The sequence below is a fragment of the Erinaceus europaeus genome, chromosome 19 (assembly GCF_950295315.1).
Source record: "Erinaceus europaeus chromosome 19, mEriEur2.1, whole genome shotgun sequence".
NCBI classification, from domain to species: domain Eukaryota; kingdom Metazoa; phylum Chordata; class Mammalia; order Eulipotyphla; family Erinaceidae; genus Erinaceus; species Erinaceus europaeus.
Window position 1 is genome coordinate 6,149,904 of NC_080180.1, and position 22,340 is coordinate 6,172,243.

The window sequence follows — 22,340 nt, forward strand, 5'->3', positions numbered from 1 at the left end:
GTGGGCAGAGATATTATGTTTTAACACTTAAACCAGTGGTCTGGAGACAGATTTAAAAGCATTTCCCTCCCCGCCATGACTCAAATGCTGTCTGTCTGTTCCATTCACACAGAAGGTGGCTTCACAACCCCATTTCCACCCCCTGTACAGGAAGGCCAGGGCTCGGCTACAAGAGGACACAGCTAAGTCTAAATGTCATCCTATTCTCCCTTTCCTTCTGTGTTTCTTAAGTTTGGAAAACAGTAACACGGACTATTGTTCAAGTTATTGTAACACATCAGTATACTAAATACTTGACATTTTTAGGAATCTAAAATCTTTATGTGTGGAACGGTATGTGTCAGGCGGTAGCACAGCGGGTTAAGTGCACGTGGCACAAAGCCAAAGACCAGCAGAAGGATCCCGGTTCCAGCCCCCAGATCCCCACCTGTAGGGGGAGTCGCTTCACAGGCGGTGAAGCAGGTCTATACATGTCTATCTTTCTCTTCCCCCTCCTCTCTCCATTTCTCTCTGTCCTATCCAACGACATCAATAATAACTACAACAATAAAACAATTAAGGACAACAAAAGGGAATAAACAAATAAAAAATTTTTTTTAAATTAAAAAAAAATTACCAGTAACTTCAAAGAATTTGGTTTGCTTTAAGGTAAAAGCCAGATAGTTTTTTTTTTTAAGTGCTTACTCTTCAAAAAAAAATTCTTTATTAGCACAAGCTAGAGAGGGATAAAGAGAATCAGTGCATCATTTGGCATGTGGAATGTCAGGAATCAACTCATACAGAGAGAAGAGAGGTGGCAAGGCTTCTGGTACCAGGCCTCATGCATATATTCTACCAGGCAGGCTATCTGAATGCTCTCCATCTCACCCTAAGTTCCTTTAAGAGACTGTCTCAACTAGTGCTAACATTTAAGGTTGGCTAGTAATTTTTTTGATAGAGAGGGAGTCGAGAGGGGTCTTTATTGAAAACCAGTTTTAAGAAGAGCTAAAACTAATGCTATCATCACTTTTCATTAACAGTAATATGAAATTAAGCATTAAACATGTATAAACATGTTTCATCCCATCTTTACCTATGATGTAACTGCATTTTTCTGTGCATTTTTTCTGATTTTTTTCTAAGTTTTAAAAGACCCTTCTTTCTAATGTATAAAGCATGTATGCCCATAGATGAGATTATTTGATATATCTGTCTGAAACTGGATGTTATGGACATGTTCATATACTGTTAAATAAAAATGTATAAAAATGGCTGTGTATATTCTTTAAAAAAAAAAAAACTGCTTAAGAATCCCCATATAGAGGGATGCCTTTCTTCTCATGAAGTTAAATAAAAGGCAGTAGCAACAAGAAAACCAGGTTAGCTTTTGTATGCTAATTTTCCATTTGTGCCAAAAGTTCCCACAAAGTTCTGCAACTCTACCAGAGTAATCACTTCTCATGAGTCTCTACTGATATCTTTCCTCACAGTCCAGGGATCATCAAAAGGAAATAGTTACATGAAGAGTGGTGAGTAAATGCATTCAGAGGTGGCTCAGATCAAGATTTCACTTATGGGAAGAATTTAAGAAACAAAAACAGAAAGAGGAAACAAAGTAAAAGTTGGACTGGTTTGGTGTATTTCACCAAAGCAAAGGGCACTGGGGTAGGAGGACAGGAAGAGGGATGGGCCTTTCAGGTCCTGGTCCAGGATGATGGACCGCATTTGGGGGTGAAAATGTTTTGCAGACACCTGTCTTGGTGAGATGAGAGATTGTACCCATGTGCCAATAACTGTGCTGTAAACTACTAACCTCCAACAAAGAAATAAAGAAAAAAAATTAACAGTATATATTGAACAGGGAATTTTAAAGTCTCTAAGTTCCTTACTTATATTCTGACCACATTTAAAGCACCATAATGCCATAAACAGTAAATAGTATTCTAGTATCAGAATTATAAATTGTAAATAATTACAAATTCCAAGTAGTTCAAACTCTATTACCTTGATTATTTAAAGTGTCCATTAGAGTCTGAGTGATGTTTCTGAGGCAGGAAAATGGTAAACGTTCACTTGCCAAAATGCTTTCCAAAGCCTAGAAGCAAAAATAAGAGTACTTCTAATAATTAGAAGGCAACAGTTTGTAAAAAATTTTCATTTATGCCTACACATTTGAAATAGAAAATTTCAGAGGGAAAAGCCATATCCAAGATGTTTTAGTATACTACCAGAGAACAGAAGTGAAATCATAACTAATGAGTGGTCAATTTCATGTTGTCGTATAGGATGTACAATATAAAGTGCAGAATGAGACTAAACAACTAGAAAACAACTCATGTTTAACACAACAGCCAAGGCAAACAAAAATAGAGACTCACCAAAAAGAATTTCAACTGTTTCATTATCTATTTAGTAAAAGTTGACAGCTAACAGCTTATTACTGTACTTGATGGTGGCTGGCTGAATCTTTCAAGATCATGCTACATCTTGTACTTTCTACCTTACTCCAGCAAGTCCTTGCTGAGTCCCAACCCCACATGGAAGCTACCCAAGAGCCTTCATCCAATTGTTCATGTCTAAGAAACAAACACCAGAAACACCAATGAGCTGGTACAGCAATTTTAGTTTATACTTATCCTATCATACTAGCGCATTAAATTAGATTTTGATGAGATTAAATAGTTCAAAAAGTAGACTGAGAAAGGCCCCCATGTGCATATTTGAGGGAGAAGAACTGGGGTTAGCAGGAAGCTCACAAGGTTGGTCAGGGCTCTGATGAGACAAGAACATGAAAGGCCTAAGAAGGAAAGTGGCTGAAAGAGGCAAATAGCCAGGAAAATGCAACCTGACTCTTCCATCTACAGCTCCTCAGGTAGCAGCTGGTTGACTTTTCTCCCTATTATTCAGTTTCCCAAACTGGTTTCTTTCTGCCTCCACTGCCACAAAATGAAAATTTCACTATTAGGCCTTTCAATATTAAAAAGAAAAAAAAAAAGTCCATATGCAGTATAGCAGAATAACTAAAAATAAATAAATAAATAATCCAGAAGATAATTTGCTTTTTCAAGATGTAAGACAAACACAAAGATGGCATTAAAATGAGAAGACTTGTCTGGCTCTGCCCCTCATTCTTCACCATAGATTCCAAAAACTGCCTCTCTCCTCACCAACTTGTCAAGAGAGTGCTCACTTTGTCCAGAGAAAAATGAGGGCTAATAACTACTGTCAGTTGAATGAAAATTTGATGAAAAGTCAAAGACTTGCCCATTCTCTAATGTAACAATAAAAAAGTATTTTTAATGACTGTGACAGTAAAACAGGTAAAAAGAAATCAGTTTTCACTAAATTCTCCCAAGCAGCTAGATTTTAGATGTTACAGGTTATTAAAATGATGTAGTCTCTATTTTGAAAGAGGCAAAGGTTTCACTTACATAAAATGACTACAAAATTAGTAGTTACCAGCTACCTGGTTCTTGTTAAGAAATATTTTTATTTATATTGGATAGAGACAGAGAAAAATTGAGAGGGTGGGAGAGAGACACCCGCAGCACTGCTTCACCACTTGTGAAGCTTTCTCCCTGCGGCTAAGGATCAAGGGCTTGAACCAGAGTCCCTGTGCATTGCCATGTGTGCTGAACTAGGTGTGCCACCACCCGGCTCCCACTTCCTGTTTCTGATTAAAGATAGAGAAGGAGTTCAGAAGTACTGGGGACTGGAATCCAAGCATGAATTGAGGTAACAAAAACACCTATGCACACCTATGTTTACAGCAGTACAGTCTGTAATACCCCAAACGTGGAAGCAACCCAGATACCCAACAACAGATGAATGGCTAAGAAAGCTGTGGTACATATACATAATGGAGTACTATGCAGCTGCTGAGTATCATGATCAGAACTTGAAGACATCATGTTAGGTAAGACAAGTCAGAAAGAGAAAGACCAATACCATGTGGTCTCACTTATAGGGGTAGCTTGAGAACAAAGGACAGTACGGGAGGATAGAAGGTGTAACTTGGACCGGATGTGGTATATTGCACCAAAACAGAAGACTCGGGAAGGAGAGAAAAGGACAGGATGAAGGGACACTGGTATCCTGCTGTATCCTAGACACCAATCAAGGGGAGATGAGAGTCTGTGCCTATTGAAGACTAGACTATAAAGCATTAACCCCTCCCCCAATGAAATAATTTTAAAAAAAGAATTGAGGTAGAACTTGAGCAGCACTGTGGGGAGTTGGCTAGGAGGAGAGTTATTGTACTATAACCAGGAACCTGCTAAAAGGGAAAGAGTCTAGCAACATTATGGACTAGGAGGCTGTGGAGTATGGTGTCTTAGGACATGTGGGAATTGACAGATTCATGCAAATATTTGAGAAGCAATTTAGAAAACAGCCAAAGCAGCTCTTAACCTGATGATTCTACTCTCTGATATAAATGCAAGAGAAATCATAGCTTTTATATATCAGGAAACATGTACAGCGTAATCATGATATTACTGATAACAGAAAAAAAAATCTGTAAACAGCCTAGAAGTCCAGTGAGAGGAGAATGAGTAAGTTAACTGCAGTCATTGAGTGGAATCCTTATGTCATAGTAAATGAACCAACTACTGTTCTGTATCCCAATGTGACCGACTCTCAGAAACAGAAAGTCAAGTCACAGGAGAAGACACAAAACATGACTCCACTGACCCAAACTTTAAAAGGTGGAAAAATGCATCAGTATGTTTCAATGGAGCTGCAGAGAAATGAACTATGGCAAGAGATACACAGAATTCTGCATGTGGGTGGGAACAAGGGGCTCTTCACAGAGTTCCTGGAGGCATTCTGTTACTTCCTACACTGGTAGTCAGATATTAGAGCTCATTACTTTTCTCTAATTTGAGTGTGTATGATATGGAGATGTGTTTGTGTACTTAAAACATGCCTTGACACATAGGGTAATGCCACCTACTTAAATAGCAAAAGACAATAGGGCCTCCCACATGAGAATATAAAAAAGAATGAACATGAGTAAAAACATGAAGGGTAGTCTGAGAGGTGGTTCAGTGGATAAAGTGTTGGACTCTCAAGCATGAGGTCCCTAATTTAACCCCTGGCAGTATTAAGTGATGACCAGGTTCTCTTTCTCTCTCTCATTAATGAAAACTAAATAAAACACTCTAAAAGTTATTTTAAAATATGCAAGGAGATGCCAGCCTATCATGCTGGAAAGGTTAAAAAAAACAAACAAAATTTCTCATAAGTGATACAGCAGCAACTCAGCAGGACAATCTCTCATATAAACTATTATACACACTTACTTGTCTTTTGGTTGCAGGGTATTTAATATCAAGAATTAACTCCTTTATTTCTGTTTCAACCAAATCTAAAGAGAAAACCAATGTAAACTTTTCACTTATTTTTACAAGTAAACTTTATTCTCAAAGAAAAAATTACATATACACTATCAATCTAAAGGATTTCCATGTTCCCTCCCATTGTTTCACTGTTACAAATCTTAGTTCTCTAGATGAACTGGTGACACACACCTCTCCCCTCACAGTAAGGAGGAGTTGAAGGCTCACCAACACAATGGGACACCCCATTTAGAATATTCTTTTCTCTTTAAATGACTTAAGAGTTTGCTCTATTATTTTTTATATTTATTATTTATTTATTTTCCCTTCTGTTGCCCTTGTTGTTTTTTATTACTGTTATAGTTATTATTGTTGCTATTGATGTCGCCATTGTTAGATAGGACAGAGAGAAATGGAGAGAGGAGGGGAAGACAGAGAGGGGGAGAGAAAGATAGATACCTGCAGACCTGCTTCACCACCTGTGAAGCGACTCCCCTGCAGGTGAGGAGCCAGGGGCTCGAACCAGGATCCTCACACCAGTCCTTGCACTTTGCGCCACGTGCACTTAACCCGCTGCGCTACCACCCGACTCCCAATTCTGTGTCCCCATTCCCTCCATTGGAAACTGCAGTGGTTCTCCCAAGATCACAGAAATGGGTTGACTATTATTCTATAACTTACCTATCTATACTTTATCCCCCCCACACACACTTTTTTTTTGCCTCCAGGGTTATTGCTGGGTTTCAGTGACTGCATCCACTGCTTCTGGAGGCTATTTTTCCCCTTTTGTTGCCTTTGTTTATTGTTGTTGTAGCTGTTACTGTCATTGTTGCTGGATAGGACTGAGAGGGGGAGAGAAAGAGATACCTGCAGACCTGCTTCACCGCTTGTGAAGCGACCCCCCTGCAGGTGGGGAGCAGAGACTCGAGCCGGGATCCTTATGCCTGTCCTGGCACTTCACGCCATGTGTGCTTAACCCGCTGCACTACCATCTGGTCCCCTATTTGGCACCCCTTCTTTTTCTCTATTATTTTTATGAAAGAATACGAACCGAGATCGGGAGCTTTGGTTTTCAGTAAAGCTGCCAGCTTCTTCACTAAGTGCATGTCCTTTGCTCGTTCACTCTTCTTATCACTGAAACAATAAATCAACAAATTTTCAGATTGTGAGATACTCCAACTGTCTTTTTCCTTTATAGTCTATATTTCTTTAAAAGTATAAGTCTAATGAAAAAAAGAAAAGAAAACAATGAAGGCAATAACTATGAAACAGAGCAAAGGAAGGGAGGAGGGAAAGGCAGCAGACAGTGAACCTCACCTCAGTGCTAGATGGAAAGGAACATTCACTGTCTTCACACTTGCAGACACGGGGTCAACAAGGCAGATCTGGTGGGTTTGTGGCTGCCAACTCTGACTGGTAACGTTATTTAAGCCCATTATCTTATAGCCAGCATACAGAAGTCTAAGGAAGCACATAAAAATAGAATATAAACATCAGAGGAAGGCGAAATGACAACAAGTGCTGTGATGATAGCTCCAGGACCTAGATGAGTGAATGTAAAGGCATTATTAAGGTAAATAGCAGTATTTATAAACCACTATTAGTCAGAAATAAAAAACTGTTACAATAAATAAATAAGTAAGTAAATAAAGCAAGCGGAATTGGACCTGCACAGTTTACTTTATTAAAATGTGCTAGGAAATTAGATAAACACAAGCAGGCATATGTAACAGTGACAAGCAAACCATTCACCTCACTTATCATCAGGGGACTCCAAATCAATCTTAGAACACCTACTGAGTAAAGGATGGGCACAAATGACATGTCCACAGCTAACTTTAATTCAGCAGCAGCCCATAACCTTTAAAGAGGACTTAGTTACTGAACACTCCTTGATTATATGCTAGGCTTGCATAGGAAAACCACAATAAAAAACATTTCAGTTCTCAGGAGCCTTCATGAAAGCTTTACTCTCACAAAAGCATCCTCTTGGCAGCCAGGAAGATGCCAGGCCTTGCAGCTCACCTGCAGTGCTTTCCCACGTTGAAGGCCCCTACTCTCGGGCCCTGCTGAGTGCTCCACACTTCTAAAATCCCTCGTCTTGGCGCATAGATGACAAGAAACTGAGCTACTCGGCTTGGCCCCTGAGTGTTCCCAAATGGGGAGAGATCCACCTTTTCTGCCACTCTTTCATGGAGGTCCTCTACTATTTGGATCCAACCAAGCTGTGCATCTCGATACCCTTAGAGACAGAGGAAAAGAGTTAATTCGCACTGTCTTTATTGCAGTGTGGAAGACCAAACTCAGGGTCTCAAGCATGTGAGGTTTTCACTCTACCTCAGTTTCAGTCTTCCTGGGCCCTAATACTTTGCTTATCAATCTTGGTTCAGAGTAGCCTCTTAAAGCACTCTGGGATACTTTGACATGGGGTTTGAGAAAAGCTAGGGAAATACTTTGTCTTTTTATTTTGGAATGTCTTATTAAACACAGGGTGGTAACTAGAAAAATACTGAATCAACCAATAAAGTATTCTTTGTTCCACATCATTTTTTTTTCTTTAATAAGAAAAACAGGTGCCCTTGAAGTTCCATGTATGCCTCTGGTTCTGTACCCTTCTCCTTGTCCTCTAAAAAATTCTCTCCCTTCAAGGAAAGTCTTGGCAGGTTATATCATATTTGGGTTTAAAAGTCCAATTAAGGGAGTCGGGCGTAGCTCAGCGGGTTAAGCGCAGGTGGCGCAAAGCACAAAGATCTGCATAAGGATCCCAGTTCGAGCCCCCGGCTCCCCACCTGCAGAGGAGTCGCTTCACAGGTGGTGAAGCAGGTCCGCAGGTGTCTGTCTTTCTCTCCCCCTCTATGTCTTCCCCTCCTCTCTCCATTTCTCTCTGTCCTATCCAATAACGATGACAGCAATAACAACGACAACGATAAACAAGGGCAACAAAAGGGAAAATAAATAAATAAATGTAAAAAAATTTTTTTTAAAAGTCCAATTAAAATGTAAGATGATGATGAAACTTATTTCCTGCAGCTCAGTCCCTGGGTGATATCAGGTAGAGGGAAGTCAGTGGTTGAGAGAGACTGAAGGGAGCTCCCCCAGCACCCGAGAAATGCAGGCGACACTACAGTGTCTTCCACCTCAGGAAACCCCTTCTACAGGCCACCAACCTCTCTCTTCCCTGTCCCAGGTGCAGAAGGACAGGCATCACCAGCAGTAAGATCTCCATGATGAAGGACTAAGATGGTTATTGTTGAGTGGGTGGGAACACATAATTATGGTGGGGGGGGGTTGCAGCGTGGAAATATATCCTTTAACCTTATATTCTTATAAACCACTATCACATCACTAATAAATAATAAAAAACAGTAATTAAAAAATAAACAGATCTCTATGGTGGGTTGGGGCCAGCTGGCACACATTAATCTTCTATGTTCTGGAAAAGTTTTACTGACAACACACTTTTAACATTTCAGAAGACAAAAGCTAAGAACAAAGCACTTGTCTGCATGCTCAAGTCTCTTTCTCCAGGTAGAGTTAAACACCGTGGCAGTTAAACACTGGGGGCAAGCTCTGGCAAGAAGGTAAGAGTGATCTCAGTGTGAGCTAGAGCAACCTAATGTCCTCAAATCCACTATTTCTTGCTTTGGTAAGGACAGCTAAGTGCACACCAAAACTGTGGTTTTGAACCAGTAGACTGACTACTGACATACTACTATTCAGCATATCTCAAGAAATTCATCCTCCATTCCTTCCTTAGTTGGGGAGATTTTATTCAGTTTTCTAATGTGCCTAGAATTTTACAGGTTGTGATCATGTAACTATTCTCTGGTTTATGTGTTATAGTTTCCTATAGCAGCAGGGCTTCAGGAAATGTCTTTAAAGTGGACTGACTCAGCTGGCAGTTCTTTTCTTTTCATTCCTTCCTGGAAGGCAGATCAGGCAGCTACAGCTTCAGCAACCACTTGAACCCTGAGGTAAACTTGAGTAGGGATGTTATGTAGACCGAGACTAGGTTCCTAAAGGTATCTCAATCCTGTACTTGGGTCTGTTGTTAACAGCTAAATTCAACTGACACAGGTACTGAGAAGCCCAACTCAACTGGCTCAAGTCCACAAACATAAAAGTCAGGTCACCAAAGACAGGTTTTAATCAATTCTGCCATCATAAATCATGATATCACTGATCTAATGAAAAGCAAATTGTATGCCCCAGCCCCAGATTTCAGTAAAGAAATACCTTTCCACATGCGTATTGCAATCCCTCTAGCTACATCCAATAAGATAACTCTGCCAAAATCATCAGTTACTGCTGCCAGTGAGTTACATGGAGACAGACAAATACTTTCACCATGGCGTCTGGAATCTGGAAGTCCAAACCTGATTTTTATGAGAAAATAAGAAACTCATATCAATTTCCAATCTAGAAATACAAAACAGAGGAACAAATGAAGTGAAAATAGGCTCAATAAATTTTATATAAAGAAATATGAACCTTGCAGAGATAAATTCATTGACAAACCACATCTGACTTTCTGAAATGTAAAATCCACTAAAGTCTTTTCCATTATAAAATGTTTGTTTCATTATATATATATATATATATATATATATATATATATATATATATATATATATATATATATATAAAACATCATTTAAAAAAGACAATATAGTAGTCCGGGTGGTGGCGCAGTGGATAAGCATCAGACTTTCAAGCATGAGGTCCTGAGTTCAATCCCCGGCAGCACATGTACCAGAGTGATGTCTGGCTCTTTCTCTCTCCTCCTATGTTTCTCACTAATAAATAAATAAATAAAATCTTTTTTAAAAAAAAGACAATATAGTGCATATCTATCTTTTCTTGATTAAGCAGGAAGGTGAAGAAAGCAGTACTCTCACAACTCAACTTTGAGGTACTTTGATCCTTTGTTAAAATCTTTTTCTTTCTTTCCTAGTTTAAATTCGTATGCCTAATCTTCCTATCTTCCTTCCTTCCTTTCCTCCTCCTCCCCCTCCTCCTCCCCCTCCCCCTTCTTTTTTTTTTTTTTTTGACGTTATTATATCTTATTAGCCCTAACGTATTTGCCTAAGACAAGAATGTTCCTTCTTCTAAGGAGTTATCTCCAAACTTCTCCTGGTCTACAATAACCCTTGTTAGAGCTGTAACATAAACAAACTGGTACTGACAAAAGAGCAGAAGGGGCCACTTCAGGAAAAGTCTCTGAGACAAAGTGCTCCCCCCCCCAAAAAAAAAGCAAGAGTCAAAGCTAGCAAAATAGCTCACCATGTGCTTGAACATGAAGGCAGCTTCAGTGCTGTGGTTTCTTTTTCACACTCTCTGTCCCCTTTTTTTAATTCTTCCTAATTATCTACTTATTTATTGGACAGAGACAGCCAGGAATCAGGAAGAGAGAGATGGGGGGAGAGACTTGCAACACTACTTCACCACTCAAAAAACATCCCCCCTGCAGATGGGGCTGGGGGCTTGAACCTGGGTCCTTGTACACTGTAACATGTACGCTCAACCAGGTGCACCACCATCCAGTCCCTTTGCCTCTATCTTAAAAACAAACAAACAAAAAAAAAAAAAACGCAGGAGCTTTTTGATGAATATGAGCATGTAGCTCATATCCACCAGTTTTCATGGAGCTCATATCCAAGAAGGGAAAAACAGCCCCACACTGACAAACTGATAACGTTAAAATGTCCCAAAGATTCAAAAGATCATGAATTGGACAGCACATCTCTAAAACTATGAAACTGAGAACAGCATGGCAGACTTGCCTTACAGCTAATGGGGTAGCCGGCTCGACCTTCGGTTTTTGCTTCTGGATGGTTTCTTCTTCATGCTTACTTTTCCAACCAAGCCAACCACTGAGACAAGAGAAAACTTAAGAGTAAAGGCAGAGATCTGGAGTACTAGAGTGCAAACTATTAAAATGTAAGTCTACTCCTATGTTCACTGCATGTCAGTTACAATGGCCAAAATATAAATAATGCAGGTCTGTCCAATGACAGATGAATAAAGAAGTTGTGACACATACATATGTGTACACACACATACATACACACAACACACATTATGCTACTGGCCACAAGAACTGATCTTGTCAAAACATGGATAGAACTGATCTTGAGAAAACATGGATAGAACTAGACAGTCATGTCAGGGGAAGTAAATTTAGAGGGTGAAAGACAAATACAAGATGATTTCATTTATATGCAGGATATAAAGAAACAAAGCAAAGGAACAGACAAACCAAAAGAAACCTTTGGATTCTAACTGCAAAACTGAGGTGAACAGAGGGCAAAGTACAGAGGGGTCAAAGGATAGAGGGAACTCTCTGGACTCTGATGCAGGAAAGTGGTACTTGGTAGTGGGTATGGTGTGAACCTGTACTCCTGAAACACATAGGTGTAGTAAACCAATGTTATCTCAATAAAATAAATATATAAAACGTAAGTTAAAGTTAAAGCCAAACAAGATACAACCTAACTGGTAAATTGTCAGTTACCTGGCAGCATTAAATAAAGCTGAAGTGAGTTTACTTGCAACGGCTAATGCAACATGAGATAATAATGGCTGCGTACTTCCCTGAAAAACAGAACATTTGAAAGAGAAAACTTACTTTACAGAGACATAAAACATAGTTTGTAAACCAAGTGTACTTGAAAAAGGTTTTAAAAGTTTGCTAAGTCTGGACTAGAAGAATATTCAGCTTCTTTCAGCAGAGAGTAAAAAAACATCAATGTAGGAGGTAGTTGGGAAATCAAGAGTTTTATCTCTATAATTTCAAAGCAAAACTATCTATTTCACATTTTGGATTCCCCTCTTTAAACTGCAATTTAATTTAAAAAAATTCAGCTAGCAATCTTGGTGACATCATTCTAGCAGGAATACAGACTTCTAGTCCACATACAAGTCTTTTCCCTTTTTCTTTAATATGTATGTTTATAAAAGTAAAAAGATACTTTGGACAACCCTAAGGCTGCTTTTTAAGAAATAAATAAGAACTGCCAAATCTCACACCTAACTTTTTATTTGGGAAGCAATTTTCACCACTTACATCAACCAGAGTTGGCAGCTTGTTCTGTCTCTACAATTTTACATTTTCCCCTATGGGCTGACATCACTAACTCTGCATTAATCAACAATTAGACAAATTCAGGATAGCAGAAACAAAGAAGTGTACTTTACATTGACTTTAGAACCTGTTGAGATAAACCCCAAAAATTCAGAAGAAGTAGTGTCTGACTTTTTTTTCTTGAAGCAATTAGAAATGTAAACTGCTGAGTCTTTCTAAGGCTATGACCATAATGTGTGGACAAGCTGAAAATACAGAGATGGTCTCGCTCATGGCTGAGTAATGAAATTCTTACCTCCAAAGCATAGAAGAAGCCAGTGAATGGATTGGACCCCACAGTAATGTACTGAGACATGGCAGGAGGGCTGTTTTTAATGGTTGCATTGTATCCGCCTATGTTGGAGGCAGTCTTCATTTGATCAAAAGGGGATAAGGTCATAATACCTGATGAGAAAACAGTCACAGCACATGGTGTGATCGCACTGAAGTGACAAGGTCACTTGGGGTTACTAGATTTTTACTTCAACTCTACTCTACTCTAACATGCTGTTTTATTTAACAGACAAGCCCCAAAACCAATGTCATAGAATATCTGTAAGACATTTAAAATCACAATTTCTTTAAAATTTAAGTATTACCTGAATTTTTTAAATGGGCACAAGATGCAAGTGATATGGAGTTCCTCTGTTATTTCCAGGTGCCAATTCATGTAAATAGTGTCATGTCAAACTGATATGGAACCTTGGGTTTGTCTTTCTTTCCTCCCTCCCTTCTTCATTCCTTACCCTCACTCTTTACAGTCTAGTCATACCAGCCACTTTTATGTTCTTTCAACACTCGGGTCTTCCAGAAGCCCAGGCCTGTATCACACTCTCTTCTAGAGCTCCTCACACAGCTAGATCCTCATTCTGCATGTTCCAGTCTGAATGTTGCCTCCCTGGGAGACATATCTACCATAGCCCTCTGCTTCTTTCATGATATTAACTTTTTTTCCCATTTGTTGTTGTTATTATTATTGATGCTATTGTTGTTATTGCTGTTGTTGGACAGGACAGAGAGAAATCGAGAGAGGAGGAGGAGAAAGAGGGGGAGAGAAAGAAAGATACCTGCAGAACTGCTTCACCACTTGTGAAGCGACCCCCCCTGCAGGTAGGGAACCAGGGGCCTGAACTGGGATCTCTACACAGGGATATTAACATTTTAATGTTACGTTTATTCTTTTAGCTTGACTGCTTGTTTTTCATCACCAAAACATAAGCTTCATCAAGGTAGGGGTCCTATTTTCTTTTTCTATTTCCATCACCAGTATTGGTGCTGGGGAACCAAAGGTATCCATCCCTTTATGTGCTGAGTGAATGAATCAGAGTTTTTACATAAGGCCCATTACACCATTTCTTTGGCAAGCTGGGAGATAATGAACAGAGTGGTATTATCTATACAACCATTTTTTTTCTTAGTCTGTTTCAAAGCTTAATTAATAGAACTGGGAATATTAACAGGTAGCCTAAATGAACTCAACACTTTGGAGTCCTGCAGCATCTTCATATTAGTAAAAAAGCAAATACAAACTAGTGTCTAGAGTCTTCCATACAAGAACTATGCACCAATAAAGAGATGAGCGTGGGTCAGATTTCATTTTTCTCTGTAACCTTTTCTCCGCATCTCTACCAGGAGCTAGTGTGTGTATAGCAAACTGACTTCCAGTTGGGATTAGACAATGGAAAGTCCTGTCACAAGACCAAAGAGAGACATGAGAATGAGTCCATTTCCCTATGGCCCTTGAACAAAAGCCACCCTGCTTCTAAGGCACTACTAATACCACTTACTATGTCCTAGTGCTAGATTGCCCTCAGCCCTTTAAGCCTAGGAGTAGGTAGCAGCAGGGCTGCTAAGAAGCCTTGAGACACTGTGTTGTCCCTGCTGACTGTCCTATACACAGCTTTATAAATAGCTTCTCTGTAAATAAAGCCTTTTTCAATTAGCCTATGCCAAAGATGCCATCTGGTTTCTCTTTAAGACTCTGAAGAAATGTACTTAGCAAAACTGATGTTAAAGGCTCTTCATAATATGTTGATTAAAAACAGGCTATTAATAAAATTAATATGAGAAGCTCCTAGCTATGAAAACATGTATTTTTTTTCGGTTATGAACATAAATCATTCTCAGAATAATCCATTTCTTGTATACTACATCCAGTCTAGAAAATACTTTATGAGTCTAACACATCATTCTTGCCATACCATACTCGAAGGTGACCATAGCAGGCTCTGATTTGGAAAACCCTTCAGCATATTCACTGTAATGATCATCAGCTGGGCTGCTGCCCTCTACAGTTCAAAGAGAATCATTCTCAGGTAAAGAGTCTGCTCCTCAAAACACAGGGAAGTTTTGAGAGTAGATGATTCAGAATGAACTGAATGTAACAATTCCTTGGTAATAATTCCATCTGTCTGTTCTTTTTTATGTTGGTTAATTTTAGATTCTAGGTCTTTAATATCTTTCTCTAATTGTTCATTTTGATCATTCATGTTCATAATTACATTAAATACAGATTGCCTGGGACGTCGTAATGTTCGATCAAACTGGTGGTACATGTTTCTCCAAAACCTAAAGTTGAAAGATACCGTATTTGGCTCCAGAACTGCAAATTTCTGAGATTTAGAGCTGTAGAGAGGATTTAAGTACTTCTTTTGGTCTTCCAAAAGAAATGGCCACAGGGAGTAAGTCTTCTCTTTTAACTTGAGCTCTTCTCTCTCCTTCTGAATATGAAAACATATTTCTCCTCACAACTTGATATATCCTACATATACATCTACACAAAGAGCTGTCAGGCTGGGTAGCAAGCAGCTCTAGATGGTAAAATTAGGAGATCCTTTTTCCTATTCTCTGTATATACTTAGAATTTTTATTAAACGTAAACTATATTGATAAATTAAAAAAAAAAACATTTTAAAGTGGTATTACTACTTTTACCCACATATCTAATAACACCCAATTCAGGAGTCCATTTCACCAACATTATCAGTTTCCCTACTGCACCTAGCTTGTAGCATTGATTCTTATATTGAAACTTCTAAAGTCCCCAAGTGTGATTTTTCTAACAGCCTAAGTGGTGCTAGTAGTCTCTGGCTCAGAATCTTCAATGACTCTCAGTGTGGTTAGGAGAAAGGTTTCGATTCTTCCATGTGTTATACCAAGTCCATCAAAATCTGCCTCTTTTCTGTATATTTGGTCTCAATCTTGGCAGGTTCCTTTGATGCCCACTGTTTTTCAGAGCACAAAGTGCTTCCACCCTCAGACCTATGATCATGCAGAAGATAATGTGTCTTCTGGGTTTGTTTTCATCAACTCCTACCCTTCCTTCATTGCGATGCCAAAGCCAGCCTTCACCCCCTGGATCCCAGAGCTAGGGCTCCTCTGTTCCCACTACAGTTGCTCCATGTCTCACTGTTATACTCTGATTCCACATCCCACTGGCCTCATGCTTCCTAATTGTAGAAACCTCTTTTTTTTTTTTAATCTCTACAGGGTCCCAGTGTCTACTGTAGTGAGCCTTGAGCTGCTGGCTACTCTTACCTGTACTCTACTGGTCTAAAGCTTACACTTTTAAAACACTGATCTGTATGGTAGTTAAATAATTTTTTCTGAATATCTAGTAAGTCAAACAGTGAGAGATTTAATACTATACAATTATTAAAACTGCAACCATTTCTTCAAGCCACAATCCATGACAATTTGAAAGTCAGAACTTCCAAATGTCCCACTAAATGCAATGCATTTTCTTCCCACATAATTAATGTTTTTTCCCATTTCTTTTTTTTTTAAATATTTATTTTATTTATTCCCTTTTGTTGCCCTTGTTGTTTTATTGTTGTAGTTATTATTGTTGTTGTCGTTGTTGGATAGGACAGAGAGAAATGGAGAGAGGAGGGGAAGACAGAGAGGAGGACAGAAAGATAGACACCTGCAGACCTGCTTCACCGCCTGTGAAGCGACTCCACTACAGGTGGGGAGCCGGGGTTCGAACCGGGATCCTTATGCCGGTCCTTGTGCTTTGCGCCACCTGCACTTAACCCGCTGCGCTACAGCCCGACTCCCATAATTAATGTTTTTAATTAATTACTTTATTTATGAGTATGTTTTAGATAGAGACAGATGAAAATTGAGAGGGAGGGAGAGATGGAGAGAAAGACTCCTGCAGTATTGCTTCACTGCTCATGAAGCTTACCCCTGCAGGTGGGAATAAATGTACATTTCTAACAAATGAGACACTTAAATCAAAATGAGTAAGAAGTAAATGCCATGTGAATTTCAATTACTGCCGCTTACCAATACTAGCATGATCGATAATAGTGTCAATATCTAGTAGGCCCCATTTCTTATAAGCCAACGGCGGTGGCTGTATGTTCTCGTTGCCTGATGCAGCAGCTGTCAAAGATAAACATTAGACAATCCAAATTTAACTATAATGGAAAACAAAGTTTTACAAAATTCACTAAAATGTAATTATTTGATTTCTTAATGTAACATTTCAATGAGTAACAGTGAGGTATGTCAATGAAAACAACGTAAAGTAAAATGGTAATGCACAGAAAATGTAAACATATAAAAAGTTAACCATTCTAAGAAATTTTAAACACCCACAAAATCAGTTAAGAAAATTCTAAAAAAAATCAATGTGAAATCATACTGCAATGGAAGTCCACTAAGCAATTTCTTCTTCTGTGAGAAACTGTGGATAAAATCTATGGGAACTATGACTAATATCTTTGTTGGTGAAAAACTAAACTCCTGATGGTATGCCTGCAGGTTTCCAACCCAAGTAGTAGAGCCCAGATTCAAGAAAAAGTTATGCAGCAGAATAGCACCTCCAGGAGGAAATGTTAACTATTAGCCTCCACACTGGCACCCAAAGAATGAGAGATGAAGGGAAAGGCGACAGGTTCATCTCTTGCCATAGGCTCATGCACAAAGACCCATTAATCAGTAATAGCCTATTGATGAGGCATCTAACTTTTCTCCATTCAGAAGTGTTCCAAATAATAAAGGGAAGTGGGGTGGTGGTGACTCCATGCCAGGTCCTGTCTTTTGTGGGGAAGCATTTCCCACAGAAAGAATGAAGCAGTATAGGGTGACAAGGTTTCAAGAGACTGGTCCAAAATTTGCTCAACTAGAAATCTGTTTCGTCAGCTAGAGGAAGTCAAATTCCTCACCTCAGTGTTGATTTTCAATAATGTTTGTAAATCTCTTTATTTAATTTTATTTTATTTACTATTATTATTATTTATTTTAGCTTTCATGACACCTGTGGGCCCCACCCACCTTGCAAGCTAGCTAGGCAACCTAACCAGCCAGATTCACATCACCTGTAGGCACCACCCACCCTGGAATCTAGCTTGCCAACCTAATCAGCGTGATTCATGGCAACTGGGGGCCACCCACCCTGGAAGCTGGCTGCCTAATCGGCCTGATTCAAATCACCTATGGGTCCCTCGCATCCTGGAAAACAGCCTAATCAGCCTGATTCAAGCCACCTGTGGGCTCAACTAGGCGCGCTACTGCCCCACCCCTCGTCCTTCTATCTTACTAAGCAATCTACCTAATAAAGCATTCCCACGTCTATATTAGTACGGTTTCCCCCTTAAATTTGGGTTGGAAGGCCCTTTAATTTGGAAGACATATTTAATACTTTAAGTAAGTTAAGTTGAATAAAAATAGTTATCATCAAACTATATGTTTCTTGTCCCCAAATTACCTTTTGCTACCTGATTTCGACAAGCACGAAGAGACTGAAAAAGACTGAAGCCGTCAATAGTCACAATGGCAGCAGGGTACAAGATACTCAACTCTTCATTCTATTAAATAAGAAAAAACTTTCAACATTGCCAAATAAACTATTTTTCTATAATGGCTAAATGTTATGTTTAACAAAAAATAAAATAAAATAAAATAAAATATTCTGGACTAAACACTTTCAACCACCAAACACACAAAAGCAGCATCAAGCACAAGAACACACACACAAGTGAGAACTTAAAAACTTTCAGAGTGCCTTTTGGCAAAGGGATTAAAATTCTCAAATATAAGCATTAGTACATAAGGAATAATGCTTCCAGGATAGATGGGTGAGATCAACAAAAAATGGATTAGCTTCCTAACAACAAAATATAGTTATTATACAGATACAAATAATACATAAAAATAGAATACAAGTAAACTCACATAATGACTCCAACTTTTATGCCATATTCTCACATACAATTATACACTTCTATATGAGACCGTAATTTGTACAGTATTCTAGAACTACTCAGTAATAGGGCAATAATATTTTTCTGTTTCAATAAAGTGAACAAATCAATTTTTGTTGTGGATAAATAATATCGTATCAGTATTATCTATTCCAAAACTGAGTCCACCAGTTTTTATTGGTGGATATTAATTTGGCAAGAGGCTTCCACTCTCAGGACTCTACAGTCTGTTCTGCACACAGCTATCAGGAGGCAGGCTCTCCTCATAAAGGCTCTTCAGTGGCTCCATTCTGCAATTCAAACGAAATCTAATGTCCCAAGCCTGCAGGACCCAGCAGAGACCCTTAGCATCACCTCATTCCTCTCTCCCTTTGCTCTTTGGAGAGGAAGTTCATCATCTCCTCAGAGTTTCTCATGTGCCTAAGTTCTGAGCAGTCAGGTCTTGGCTCCAATGTAGTTATTCAGCCCGTGCCTGAGCTTCTGTCTCAAAGAGCACTGCCATCCTTACACATTACTAAGTCTTCCACTTTCTTCAAGGCCTCTATCAAAAGACTTGAATCACACTGATGTCTCCACTTGCTTACTATTGATTCCCCTCTACCATCCCCAGACTTTAAAGCTCCACAAATACAGCCTTGTAGGTCTGGTTTGCCAATGAATTCTCAGGAACTAAAACTGGGTCGGGTACATGATAGGCAGTAAACATTCATGATTAACAAACCAGAAGTTGAGAGAAGAAACTGCTTCAAAGCAAAGCCACTTTACACTGTACGCTATCTTTACGCTACCTGTTCAGTCACACCCGGATGTCGTGGGATTTCATAGGTCCTGCATTTTAGCTGCAGCACTAGGTCCTCATTCAACAGCTGTGCAAGCAGGAGCACACCATTCTAGGAAGAAGCACAGAGGAGAACTCTGCTTATTTTCTGAACAATATATCTGAACAGGTAGGGCCGGGCAGCGCATCACTCTCCAAATGAATTCTGTAGATACCAGGTATAGCTCTTTTCAGAAGAATACAGTTTCTTATCTCTAGAGCTTCTACCAGAACTTTCTACCATAACCCCACCCCAAACTCTATCCACACAAAGTATCAATTATTTCATGTCTAGCAGGTAGCAAGTCACAAATGAGTGTAGAGATGTCAAACTAGGTATTCTAGTCGATTACTTTTTAGCTGCCAATACTCAACTCACCTCTGTGTAGAAACGCACGTAGCCCGAGGTAAAGCCCACCACAATGCAGGTCCAGTCGGGGCGGCCAGTGGAGCTCCTGGGACAAACAGAATTGTCAATCTCAACAGCTTCCAAAGCAAAGAAAAGTAGAACAAACAGCTTATCCTCACCTCTTCTGGCTGGCCAGGGGGATACACAGAGCACTGGTCACACGTTCCCTGAAAATAAAAATAAAAACATCTGTTTACTTCATGGGTTTGAAATGTTTTATCTCCTGATAACTTGAGGTGAAAAGGTAATACATGGAGGGTGAGTTCCATGGACCAATTTCACTCAGGTACGCCTAAAAATACAGTAAAACCCCATCATAAGTAGGATCACAAAATTTATTCCCATAAAAGCATGTAGCATTCTGATTGTCATGAGTGAAGAGAAAATAAGGAAGCAAAACTTTACTGTGCACAACTGACTAGAGTATGCAGACCGAAAGCACAGCATATGACTGCAGGCACTCCTTACTGCAGTGAAGAACTCAGGTTAGAGGGGAGGAACTACCAATCACACGAAAGATCAGCTCCTCCCAGGCTCAATGTTCCCTAATATATTTTTTCCTGAGGCTTACTTGAAAAATTTCCAAGTAGCTCTGCGATCAGGTCTAAAAAATCAAAATGATTTCCACTGATCTTTCTTTAACCTTTCAAACCTGAGGGTCATTACCAGTTTACTAAAGAATTTATAAGATATTCTTGCCCTACACATTGTCTTAGTCAATGAACAAAATTAATCTTTTTGCTGATTGTAGCTGAAATCCTTCCATCCCATTGAGCTCTTTCTTTCTTGCCACCAGGGCTTGAAAGCCACTGCTGGTGGCCATTTTTCTTTTTTTCCTTCTTTCTTTCTTTCTTTCTTTCTTTCTTTCTTTCTTTCTTTCTTTCTTTCTATTTTATTTGATAGTACAGAGAAACTGAGAGGAAGGGGAGAGAGAAGGGGAAAGAGAAAGATAAACAATTGCAGGCCTTCTTCACCAATTCTGACCCCCCCCCCCACGCAGGTGGGAAGCAAGGGCTCAACTGGGTGTGCCATCACCCAGCCCCTGCTGGTTGTCTTTCAAGTTAATTGGTTGATTCTGCTTACTTTGCATCCCTGGTAGACATCAAATGTCTTCAAAATGCTAAGAGTGAATGTCTTCCGAAGAAATATGATTGTTTATTTTGATGGCAGTAGAAAATATTTCAGTAAGTGAAAGAGTTGACATGTTCTAGGGGCTTGTATTCAGTTGTCTTTTATCTGAATTCAAATTTTAAAGAAACCTAGTAAGATAGTCATAAAAACTGACTTGAAAATGGTTTTTGGCTTCAGGTTCCCAGCTAGTAACTCCATCAAGTAACCATGTTACAAAGCTGATTTTTAAGATTCCTGTGGGATCAGCATAAAATTTGAATTCACCAATTTGCATTTCTGAAATGCTTAGGAGTTTTAAGAACTGTGCAGCACTATGCCCTTCCAGCACAAGTCCAATCAACTTTTTGAATGAATAAAAATAGTAATGAGAACAGTAAAAAATATGACAGAGCAAAAAGGGTGTTATAGATTCTATCTAAACCCTTCTTTAAATTCTTTCCAATTGGGATCTCCTTAAGGTAATTACATCTTGAGAACAATTTTTTTTTAATTTACTGAGTGAATCATTCTTCACAACCTCTAGAGCTGAGGTGAACAAATCTGCTAAACAGAGGACTAAAAAATTAGCTGGTACCTACCCTTCTTCGACATTTAGAGAACCACTCCAACCAACAGCAAATTGCATTTCTTCTTTCCCCTTATCACTATGTTTCCATTTTGCTGGAAAAAAAAATTAAGAGAAGTCAAATAACTTCAGTTTATAAATTTAAGATGATGGATGTAGGGGGGAAATTAACAGAGATGAGATCTCATGTATGTGTGACTTCACTGCTCTGGGATATTTTTTCAATCAGAGACACAAAAAGCAAGAGACAGAAAGAGCTTGACACCACACACCAGAGTTCCCTCCAGCATCATATCACCTCCCATGTGGTGTTAAGATTAATGTAACATGTAACTGATTATCAAAACTGAAATTGTTATTCTCTCAGTTCTGTGTACAACAGTCTTTGATTTGGTTTTTCTTACAGATAAAGATTTTAACAGTTTTAGAAAATTCCACCTCGCCTCCTAATCTTTGTCTCTTATTTTCTCCATTTAAATCTATGTAATGTTGTCATGGTTACTAATAGAATGCAGTTACTAATTCACACTATCTTCACCTATCCTATATATAAAATGGCTTTTCCATCTTCACTGGAGTTTCAGTGCTCCCGATCAATTTTTTTCTTTTTTCAGATACAGAGACAGAGGGATAGATGGAAAGATACCACAGCGCTAAAGCTTCCTCTAGTGCAGTGGGGTGAGACTCAAACATGAGTCTGTTCATCGCAAAGCAAGCATCTTTCCAGATGAGACACAGACACAGACACAGACACACACACACACA

The 22,340-nt window shown here is 39.1% G+C and overlaps 1 protein-coding gene and 1 pseudogene across 1 annotated transcript in view; both read right to left on the minus strand.

Moving 5' to 3' along the window:
* The window catches only part of RAB3GAP2 (RAB3 GTPase activating non-catalytic protein subunit 2), a 57,818-nt gene that overhangs the window by 24,854 nt on the left and 10,624 nt on the right, over positions 1 to 22,340 (minus strand). Inside the window, exons 3-17 of the mRNA XM_060178460.1 lie at positions 21,589 to 21,670; positions 19,999 to 20,046; positions 19,850 to 19,925; positions 19,442 to 19,543; positions 18,158 to 18,257; positions 16,732 to 16,830; positions 12,698 to 12,846; positions 11,833 to 11,912; positions 11,102 to 11,191; positions 9,555 to 9,694; positions 7,344 to 7,560; positions 6,636 to 6,779; positions 6,370 to 6,452; positions 5,283 to 5,347; positions 1,984 to 2,074 (exon numbers count right to left, since the gene is read on the minus strand). Of these exons, the coding sequence (XP_060034443.1) occupies positions 1,984 to 2,074; positions 5,283 to 5,347; positions 6,370 to 6,452; positions 6,636 to 6,779; positions 7,344 to 7,560; positions 9,555 to 9,694; positions 11,102 to 11,191; positions 11,833 to 11,912; positions 12,698 to 12,846; positions 16,732 to 16,830; positions 18,158 to 18,257; positions 19,442 to 19,543; positions 19,850 to 19,925; positions 19,999 to 20,046; positions 21,589 to 21,670 (1,566 nt within the window). The remainder of the gene's footprint in view (positions 1 to 1,983; positions 2,075 to 5,282; positions 5,348 to 6,369; positions 6,453 to 6,635; positions 6,780 to 7,343; positions 7,561 to 9,554; positions 9,695 to 11,101; positions 11,192 to 11,832; positions 11,913 to 12,697; positions 12,847 to 16,731; positions 16,831 to 18,157; positions 18,258 to 19,441; positions 19,544 to 19,849; positions 19,926 to 19,998; positions 20,047 to 21,588; positions 21,671 to 22,340) is intronic.
* Positions 13,931 to 15,463, minus strand: LOC132534710 (myotubularin-related protein 6-like; annotated as a pseudogene).